This window comes from Capsicum annuum, chromosome 2 (assembly GCF_002878395.1).
Source record: "Capsicum annuum cultivar UCD-10X-F1 chromosome 2, UCD10Xv1.1, whole genome shotgun sequence".
Lineage (NCBI taxonomy): Eukaryota > Viridiplantae > Streptophyta > Magnoliopsida > Solanales > Solanaceae > Capsicum > Capsicum annuum.
The window spans coordinates 78,787,244-78,798,202 of NC_061112.1; the positions used below are offsets into that span (position 1 = coordinate 78,787,244).

At 36.2% G+C, this 10,959-nt stretch overlaps 1 protein-coding gene across 1 annotated transcript; it reads left to right on the forward strand.

Annotated features, from left to right (window-relative positions):
• Positions 1-311: 311 nt before the first annotated feature.
• LOC107858581 (NEP1-interacting protein-like 1) lies at positions 312-3,387 on the forward strand. Its single transcript, XM_016703309.2, has 5 exons — positions 312-931; positions 1,667-1,845; positions 2,633-2,716; positions 2,809-2,976; positions 3,069-3,387. The coding sequence occupies exons 1-5, from the start codon at positions 760-762 to the stop codon at positions 3,189-3,191; spliced, it is 726 nt and encodes a 241-aa protein (XP_016558795.1). The 5' UTR covers positions 312-759; the 3' UTR covers positions 3,192-3,387.
• The last annotated feature ends 7,572 nt before the right edge of the window (positions 3,388-10,959 follow it).

The following is a 10,959-nucleotide window of genomic DNA, read 5'->3' on the forward strand; positions in this document are numbered from 1 at the left end:
TTTTGAAAATTGAAGAAAAGATTATTGACATCCCTGAAACTTCTATTACTTCAAAAGGAAAAGAAAAGGATTTGGAATACCCTGAAAATTCTAAAATTGATAAACTTAGTCCAATAGAAGATTTGATATAATATAATATTATATTATAATATAATATAATATAATATATAATATAATATAATATAATATAATATTATATAATATAATATAATATAATATAATATGTGAATTATTTCAAATTAAATAATAAACCGAAAATCAAAAATTATGAGATGAAATAGAAGGTGTAACATCAAACGACATAATTGTCATGTCTATCCACCATCTCATACCCTTTTCGTGACTTTTCTTTGCAAAAATGAGTGTTCATATGAAGCTTTGGCATGTGACTTCAATTTGTGGATCATTTCAACTCTCGAACAAACATCCAAAACTTCCCTTTTATTTTTTTTCCTTTTGCCATTTTCAAACAAAGGGGCACCACTTCTGAAAAACAAAGCCAGATATATATATTCATTCAATCAACAAAAGGCCTCTTCTTTTCCTCCTTGTTTTTTTCTCTTGTATGATCTTATTTTTCACCTTCTCTTTAACCAAAAAGGAAAAATAAACATAGACACTTGCACATCTTTCTTCTCTTTATATATATATATATATATGTACAAAAAAAAAAAAAAACACAGTTAATTTATGTTGGGTGTTTACGAGTCTTTATATCAGAAAAGACAGCCTTTTGTTGTTGATGGTTGAAAGAATCAAATGGAAATGGAATTTTACGCATACCCATCTCGTGTTTTGCCCTTTTCTTCTTCTATTTGTTCTTTTTGTATCAGGGATTTGGTCGATAAGGCCAAAGATTTCTTTACCGTTGCAATATCTGCAATCATTGGCAGCGTCTTCTCTGCAATTTTCACCTTCTTCTTTGCATTAGGTGCGTATACCTTGCTTTCCCTTCCTCACAATCACGTATTTGCTCCCGCTATTTGTGTGCATATCAATTCACGTTGCTGCTTTGATGCCTTATAATTCTTGATATATGTATGTAAGTATGCCCTGTATTGGGGGTTTGATCAGGGGCGCGTGTTGCCTTATTGAGATTGTTCCCTGACTTGAAACTAGGCTGCATAATTCAGGGCGCTTTTCTTAACAAGGATTCACGGAAAATTTAATCTAAAAATGATTTATGTTTAATAACCATGGTTTCTGGGCCAACTTACGCGCACCTGGACTAATTTCTGAGATACCTGCCATCTCCCACTAGCAATAATACCAGTTGCTACCAGGATTCTCTGTCTAAAAAGGCTAGAACAGATGAGAAGAAATCTAAAAAAAGGGAATTTATTTTTGGCGTTTCTATGGATAACGTGATGATTGTACCTTTTGATCTCCAAAATATGGAAACAATGTTAAGCTCGTTTTAATGAATTTGGGTTGGGACATACTCTCCTAAGCATGAGTACATTCGCACCTTGGTTTAGAGCGGAGTGGTTATAGGCATTCATATAACCACCCTAACTTTGTTTAGGATTGAGGTGAATTGATTGAATGATTGACCGGCAGGTATGTCTAAATGTGTAGGGGCTGCTTTAAATTCAAAAAGTTGGGTTTTATCTTTCTCTACTTAATGGAAGCTGGAACTAATCAGAAACCGATTGGCTTCTTGCAGTGGGCACCTTATTAGGAGCATTTACTGGAGCTTTGATTGGACAAGAGACGGAGAGTGGATTTGTTAGAGGTGCTGCAGTTGGTGCCATCTCTGGCGCTGTTTTCTCTCTTGAAGTCTTTGAGTCGTCTATGTTATTATGGCAGGCAGATGAATCTGGAATTAGATGTCTTCTTTACTTGGTAATCACTATAGCTCACTGATTATGCTGGGAGTTGGTTCTGTAATATTGTAACTTCAGTATATATGTGATAATAATAGATGGGCAAATCGTGTCCTGATCCCGTATTTGCTTTAATCAACGTCTCACTCCACAAACCAACAACCTACGACACCACGATCCCATACTAGTTGAGGTCAGCTATATGAATCATTTATATTCGTTAAGCTTCAATTGGACTGTTTATTCAAAAATAAGGGCAGCCCGGTGCACTAAAGCTCCCACTATGTGCAGGATCCGCGGAAGGGTCCCACCACAAGGGTGTATTGTATGCAGCTCCAGTGGACTGTTCATTCCTATTCAATAATTTATCTTGTTTGCTGACACCAGAAATTTTCTATATCTCACATCTATCCATATACTGACCTTCAAATCTCTAGATAATCTAGACGATTCTTCGCAAATATGGATTTAATGTAAGTTCACCAACCAGACTAGAAGTTAAATCCCAATGGTTCTTTTGCTTCCGTTCTATTATGTTCTTCACTTATTCTATATGGATTCAGAGATTGTAGATCTCTAGAGACAAATCCCTTTTATGTGGTTTTAGGTCCCAAAACATTTCAAGCGACCTTTCACCTACTCCTCTATGTGTGCTATTTTAACAACCACATTTATATCCAACTCATCTTGTAGAATTTCCCCCACACCAACTGAGGAAGCGGGCGAGAGAGCATTGTTACAATCTTAAGATCTTTTTTGTGGCTCTAAGGTATATTCTCTACTGATGAAACTTTTAAACTAAACAGATTGATGTACTCACAAGCCTGTTAAGTGGTCGATTGGTGCGTGAGCGGATTGGTCCAGCAATGCTAAGTGCAGTCCAGAGTCAGGTATATCATATATGCTGCATGACCGTTAGCCATGTAAAATTTTGCCAGCAACTTACTTTCCCTTCATCGTCTCACTCTTTCTTGTTGGTCAGATGGGAGCTGTTGAACTTGCATATGACGAGGTCCCTAACATTTTTGATACGGGTGGGGCTAAAGGCTTGCATGGAGATTCTGTTGAAAAGATCCCGAAGATTGTAATTAAAAAAGGTAACAACTTGGATGATTCTGGAGAGAGAGTCTCTTGTTCCGTCTGCCTTCAGGTAAATTACATTTACACCTTTTGTTTGCTATTCCTCCTGATATTGCGTTACCTTTTATTCCTGAATCCTTTTCTCTATTTTTATGATTACAGGACTTTCAACTTGGAGAAACTGTTAGATGTCTGCCACAATGTTATCACATGTTCCACTTACCATGCATTGACACATGGCTGTTGAGACATGGCTCTTGCCCAATGTGCAGAAGGGATCTGTAGTTTCTCCATAAATTATGACAAGGTTATATAAGTTCTTCATACTTGCTTGTATGGTTTCCTTAGTTGTCTTTCTTAACTTGTCCCAATTTTCAAGGAAACCTGTGTATTTAGTGGCAAGTATGTGTTTTTCCGAGTTTGGTCATTGTAGACTATATTTTACCCATAAATTGAGCTATTATAGTGTTCACTACTTCCAGTTAGTGGTATTCTGTATCGATGTTTCATGTTTTCATGCGTCTTGTGCAAGAAAAGGTTTGTCCTTGATCTGATTGCATAGCAAAACTTACGTGCTTTCTGGATTAAGCTACAAACGGTGTGTCCTACGACGTGCTTCTTTCTATTGAAGTTGTTTGGATGACCACAATTGAGCAATTTGGCCTGTGTACAGAATGCTATTCCCTTTCAATGCTCTGTCTGATCTAATATGAAATGTGATTAGTTAGTGATGGTTCTAGTCAAGGCGGCCAAGAGAATTAGTCAGTATGCAAATCTTCGATCTTTTTATTATGTGTTCCAACCATCAGACTGATGATATTATATCTGTATTTAATTTTGGCGATACTGGTAAAAAGGTTCTTAGTTTCACCTTTTTATCCAGTTGCTTGCCAGAAACTCTTGGTAGGTTGCATCATCTAGTTACGTCAGCGATTCGCCTAGTGAGTGGACTAAGGAGTTGTCCAACAACTTCACCCTCCTGAATCATTCTAAGGAGCTTCCAACAACTCCACCCTCCTGAATCATTCTGACTTCTTGTTATCTTAAAAACATCAATGATTGAGCTTAAACTTCTCAAATTGTTATAAATCAAACATTGTACAAATTCATTGAAGCAAGAGGGGAAAAAAGTACATATTGAACAACTATTAACTCATGCTTCTTGAATTTCTTCCTTTTCTAAATACATAACTACCCAACAACTATTAGAAGAGAGAAACTAGGTGCCAGTTGGCATCTTATAACAGCAAATGGGGCAAAAATCGCCATTCTCTGACCATTTTGTAATACAATCTCCACGAAAGATATGGGAGCAAGGCAATAATAGAAACACACTCCCCTTCCCAAGCTCTTCAAAACAGATTACACAGTCCTCATTCATAAATTTTCATCAGTTAGCCTTCATTCTCTTTAGCAACTGCATTGATGACTTACTAGCAGGTACCATCCTATTGAAGAATTGAAGTTGCAAGGGCAATTACTCATCAGAGAAATTGTTAACGGTTAAAGATACATCAATGAACACCTTCAAGTATTGGAGACTCTTGTTAGATTCATCATTAACAATTTTATCAACTTTGTGTATCATATCATGGAGGACAACGTGATGACAATTCCGATCAAACTCCTCAACCCAGTTCTCGAGATTTGATTGCATGACAGAATAGAACGTCATATGACCTATATACGGTCCATATAATATGGAAGGATCAAGTTATTTGGTACGTGTTTGTCGTCCTTGGAATTGCAGAACAAGTATTTACCAGTTTAGATCATGAGTATGAAGGGAAAATAAAGTATCCTCGTTGATGTTCAATCTTTGAAATCGAATGTAAAGTTTGTTCTTCTTTCTCCGTATTCTAGTGCTGATACTATTTGCTTGATTATGACGCTTGCGGACGACGAGGGCTGGTTGTATGTGAAAGCACCCTCCATATCGGCTTTGGGGCATTGGCACTTGCATGGAAGAGCGCGAAATCCGTCTGTCTAAAACTCACCTTCACAAATATATACTCGATATGTATAACCAAACCATACAGAGAAAGGGTGGAAGAGAGGTAAGGACAATTGGACTTCTTGTTATCTTCTTATCCCCTTTGAAACTGCTGCTCCTCAACTATTCCATCCGGTACCTATTATCTCCCAGTGACACGACCGATCAACTCTGGTCTGCCCATGATTTAAGATAGATCGGAAGAAATCCCCGCTGGTACTTATTTTAATTGCAATGTTTACAGCCTAAATTTGAAACGCACGCTGTCAGCTTCCTAAATTGCGTGTATTGTTGAACATTTTGATAGAGAATTTAGATGAGGAATTCTGATTGCGGTGATTAACCAGTGCTTAGAGAATCATAGACAGACATCAATAACAAAGATAAAGTGACAAACATTTATCATCTATGACATCTATCCATCTTGCAATTCCAATCAACCTGATTCATAATGAGTATAAATAAGTTGAAGAACAATTCTCAACAACGTTATTTTATCTCGTTGAAATGTGTCCTTGTAAAAACAGAACAACAGCATCATTCACAACATAATTCCCTTATAGCTAAATCCACTGTCAAATACAAATGGTAGTTGATGCTATATAGGCTGAAGAAATGAGTTGATAGAGGCATTGACACAATTCAGCTTCCAATTCCTATGCAGATATTCTGGAGTCCAAAATAAGTTCACTTCTTTATACTACAGTAAGTTTCACAATATGGCCTGCGGATCTTGTTAAATAGCAAAGGTTTTGTTATACTAATTAAATACGGCAACCATCGTCTACTCATGTAGTAAGAGTCCACAATGACTACATGAGATGAGATGAAATTGGAAACGGACTCGTTCTTGATGAGATTTAGGTACTAAAGAATATGGATCTATGTTTATGAAATTTTGATCCACGATGTTATGAATTCTTTGTACGGAAAAGGTCCAAATATGTCCTTAAACTATGAGAAATTAAGCAGATATGTATTGTTGGGTTCAATTGGTGTGAATAGAAAATGGAGGGACACAACCTTTTGAGGAAAAAACACATTGTTTTGGAAAAGGAGTGACTGTTCGGATAGTTGTGTCTGTTCAGAAAAAAAGATACAATGTTTCGAATGAACAGACATGACTCTTCCAAAGGATACACTTTTTCGGATGAACCGTTGCCACCGTATGAAAAATTTCTGCATAAGAAAAATATCCTCTTTCTTCTAAAATCTCTGTGTGATCATCTCCCGTTGAGTGAGTTAGAAAAAAATCAGAAAGTTTGAGGTACCGCTATATCCTGGTTATGAAGTCATTTTATCCTGAGAGGAAAATTCCGTAACCTCGGGTACTTGAGGGGAATTATTTCCTTAAGGACACTCCGTAAATTCGGAGGACGAGACTTTTTTCTGCCTCATCCATTTTTCTTTAAGAAACTGAAAATATACTTCTTTGAAAGATCATTTTGATCATGTGTTGAAGGTGTTGGACAACTTCATAAGTGTTCTTGATTTATTCTTGAACTTGTGTTGAAGTAGTGTTGCGAAAATACAGATTTTGTGTACCCGAAAGACAATAATCTTAAGAAAATAAATTTAACTTTACAGAATCTGTAAATTTTTATTCTTTTGGTTTCTGGAGATTAAAGCTATAAGCTTTCTACTCTGTTTGAACTTAACTAGTGGTTTGAAGACATAAAATCTTCATCACAAGTTAAAAATCACTCAGTTGACAATTGAAAGTCACAAAAACTTCATCGTTAAACTAGAAACAAAAGGTGTTTCAAGTTACTGCAACTTTATTAATAGTATTTTGATATACTAAAGGTTCTGTCTTGTTGTGACCGAAAAAATGACTAACGATAGTCAAGTGCATGATGTTGCAATGACTGTAGCAGCAACTAGTATTGCCACAACGAGTCGTACAAATGCTCCGCCGGTAATGGCACCAGCGGAGAAACTCGAAAAGTCGCGGGTATTGACTTCAAAGGTTCACATTTGAGGAAGATCTAGAGGTGCCCGATAAAACCTTTGAACAAAACCGATTTGTGATTGTAGAGGTTTGAAAACACTCCGATTTCCTTTGCAGGAACTACATCTTGAGTGATCTCCAAGATGATCTGTACAATGTGTATAGTGGAATAAAGATAATAAAAAAGTTGTAGGGAGCTGGAACGGACGTATAAGACAGAGGACGCAGGAACTAAAACGATCTTTGTTGTAAGATTCTTGGAATATAAAATGATAGATAGCAAGTCGGTTGTCTCCCAAGTGCAGAAACTGCAAGTGATCATCCATGATCTCCTTGCAGAAGGTATGATTTTTGAAAAATACCTTTGTTGAACAGTTTAAAATGTTCTTAGTATTCACATAAACTTTTCTGTAGGTTTGATCGTGAATAAAACATTTCAAGTAGCAGCAATAATAGAGAAGCTACCACCCATGTGAAAACGCTTCAATAACTATTTGAAATACAAATGTAAGGAGATGTCCGTCGAAGATCTAATTATTAGATTGCGCATTAAAGAAGACAATAAGGCTGCGGAAAGAAGGTCGAGAGAAAATTCTACAATGAATGGAGCAAATATTATAGAAGACGATCACAACTCCAAAAAACACAAGAAAGCTGGACAAAAAAGCAATCAACCTAAGAAGAAATTCAAGGGAAAGTGCTTTAACTGTGGCAAAATTGGCCACAAGTCTACGGATTGTCGTGCCCCAAAGAAAGACAAGAAAAAAGACCAAGAAAATATGGCTGAGTCCAAGAAAGAAGTGAATGATCTGTGTGCTATACTGTCCGAATGCAACTTAGTGGGAAATCCTCACAAATGGTGGATGGGTTTTAGTGCCACCCGCCACGTTTGCACTAATAAGGAGTTATTTGCTGATTTTGCTCTAGATCAAGGGGAAGGAAAGATCTTCATGGCTAACTCTGCTACTGCTAAAGCAGAAGAAACAGAAAAAGTATGCTTGAAAATGACTTCAGGCATAGTGTTGACACTCAACAATGTCCTGTATGTACCGGAGTTAAGAAAGATCACTTGATTTCTGAGTCACTTCCAGACAAGAACGGATTCAAATGTGTATTTGTTTTCGAAAAAATTGTACTTATTAAAGGAGAAATGTATGTAGGAAAATGCTACTTCAATTAGGGCCTATTCAAAGTGAATGTAATGAATGTTGAAATCAATAAAAGTTCAATTTCTTCTTACTTGCTTGAGTCTTATAATTTATGGCATGAACGATTAGGCCATGTTAATTACAAAACATTGCGAAAACTGATTAACTTAGAAGTTTTGCCAAACTTTGAGTGCAATAAATTAAAAGACCAAACGTGTGTGGAATCAAAGTATGCTAAGCATCCGTATAAGTCCGTTGAAAGGAATTCCAATCCCTTAGACTTAATCCACACTCACATTTGTGATATGAAGTCAACACCATCTCGTGGTGGAAAAAAGTATTTTATAATTTTTATTGACGATTGCAGTAGATATTGTTATATCTATTTGATAAATAGTAAGGATGAAGCAATAGATGCGTTTAGGCAATATAAAACTAAAGTTGAAAATCAGTTAGAGAAAAAGATCAAAACGATGGGAAGTGATAGGGGTGGGGAATATGAATCTCCCTTTGCGCAAATATGTGTAGAGAATAGAATTGTCCATCAAACTACAACCCTGTGTTCACCTCAATCTAATGGAATTACAAAAAAGAAAAACCGAACCTTAAAGAAAATGATGAATGCCTTACTAATAAGTTTAGCTTTACCGCAAAACTTGTGGAGGAAAGCTATCCTTACAGCTAACCGAATACTCAATAGAGTTCCCCATAGTAAGACACAATCAATTTTATATGAAAATGAAAAGGATGGAAACCCAACTTGAAATATTTCAAAGTGTGGGGGTGTCTAGCGAAGGTCCAAGTACCTATGCCAAAATGGGTAAAGATAGGACCTAAGACAATGGACTGCGGGTTCATATAATATGCTAAAAGTAGCAAAGCATGTCGGTTTTGGATTTATAAATCCGAACATCTGAATATCAATGAAAATACGGTAATTAAATCAGATAATGCTGAATTTTTTAAAAATATTTATACGTATAAAACTAGACATGAACAGTCTAGTAGGGGGTCTAAACGAACTAGAGATGAACCAAGTGAGAATGTACATAATGATGAAAATCCAAGATGTAGTACACGTTAAAGAATGTCAACTTCCTTTGGATCAGATTTTGTAATATTTCTCTTAGAAAATGAGCCTTAAACTTTTAAAGAAGCGATGTCATTGTCAGACTCATCCTTTTGGAAAGAGGCAGTCAATAGTAAGATTGACTCAATCTTAAGAAACCATACATGGGAGTTAGTTGATCTTCCTCCGGAAAATAAACCTTTAGGTTCTAAATGAATCTTCAAAAGGAAAATGAAAGCGGATGGTACTATTGACAAATACAAGGCAAGACTTGTAGTAAAAAGATTCAAATAGAAAGAAGGCCTTGATTACTTTGATACATACTCGCCAGTAACAAGGATAACATTGATTCGAATGTTAATTGCCTTGGCGGTGGTATATGATCTTGAAATCCATCAAATAGATGTAAAACAACATTCCTAAATGGAGAATTGGAGGAAGAAATCTATATGGAACAACCCGAGGGTTTTGTGGTTTTAAAAAAAGAAAATAAGGTGTGTAAACTTGTAAAGTCACTATATGGACTAAAACAAAAACCTGAACAATGGCATGCGAAGTTTGACCAAACCATGTTGGCAAACGAGTTCAAGATAAATGAATGTGATAAGCGTGTCTACATTAAAGACACTCCAAATCACCAAGTCATTGTTTGTTTATATGTAGATGATATGTTGATCATCAGTAGAGACATTTCTGACATAAAGGCCATAAAGCGAATGCTCGAGAGCAAGTTTGATATGAAAGATCTTGGAGTTACGGACGTGATCTTAGGAATAAGAATTCGTAGAACTCCACAAGGATTGGCATTGTCACAGTCTCATTATATCAAAAAAGTACTTGAAAAATTCAAGTATTTGGAATTTGCTATTGCCAAAACTCCATTGGATGTGAGCTTCGCACTTTAAAAGAATGAAGACGAAAGTGACTCACAATTAGAGTACGAAAGAGTATTGAGATGTTTAATGTATATAATGAATTGTAAACGACCAGACATAGTATGCGCTATTAGTAAGTTGAGTCGGTACACGAGTAATATCAATAAAACTCATTTGATGGCAATGAAAAGAGTTTTAGGATATCTTAAATACACCCAAGACTATGCTTTGCAGTATAATAAATATCCTGCGGTACTTGAAGGATATAGTGATGTAAACTGGATCATCGGTTCAAATGAAGTAAGATCCATAAGTGGATACATATTTACAATATGCGGAAGAGTAGTCTCTTGGAAATCATCCAAACAGACATGTATTGCTCGTTCTACGATGGAATCATAATTTATCGCGTTAGATAAAGATGGTGAAAAAGCAAAATGGCTCCAGTATTTCTTAAAAGATATACCTTATTGGCCCAAACCAGTGGCACTAGTATGTATACACTGCGATGCCAAGCGACAATAGGTAGGTCAGGAAGCATGATGTAAAACGGTAAATCTCATCATATAAGATGAAGACATAATATCGTTAAAGAACTTCTCTCGAGTGGAATTATCACTGTGACTATGTAAAGTCAAAGGATAATGTGTTGGATCCACTTACAAAAGGCCTGTCTATAGAAGGAGTTGAGAGGACATCCGAGGGAATGGGTTTACGTCCTAGGACAAGTCATCATGACGGTAACTCTACCTAGCAGACTGGAGATCCCAAGAGCTAGGTTCAAGGAGATCAAACAAAATTGTGTCTGACAGGTTTAACATTGTCAATATACCCAACCCATTCTCATGATGTAGACAATGATTAGTAAACAAGGATAAAACTTATGGTGTGAAGTCTTTTAATAATTATCTAAATTTGGCAGATTTGACCAAATATTTTAATCTATAGGATTGAAAGTTTAGAAATCACCTATGTGAGGATGAAGTCGAAGCCGATTCAAGGAGAATGTTAGTAAAG

Coding starts and splice junctions, on each gene's coding strand:
- LOC107858581 (XM_016703309.2), top strand. CDS start 760: ATGGAAATGGAATTTTACGCATACCCATCTCGTGTTTTGCCCTTTTCT. Junction 932..1,666: donor CACCTTCTTCTTTGCATTAG/GTGCGTATACCT, acceptor GGCTTCTTGCAG/TGGGCACCTTATTAGGAGCA. Junction 2,717..2,808: donor TAAGTGCAGTCCAGAGTCAG/GTATATCATATA, acceptor CTTGTTGGTCAG/ATGGGAGCTGTTGAACTTGC.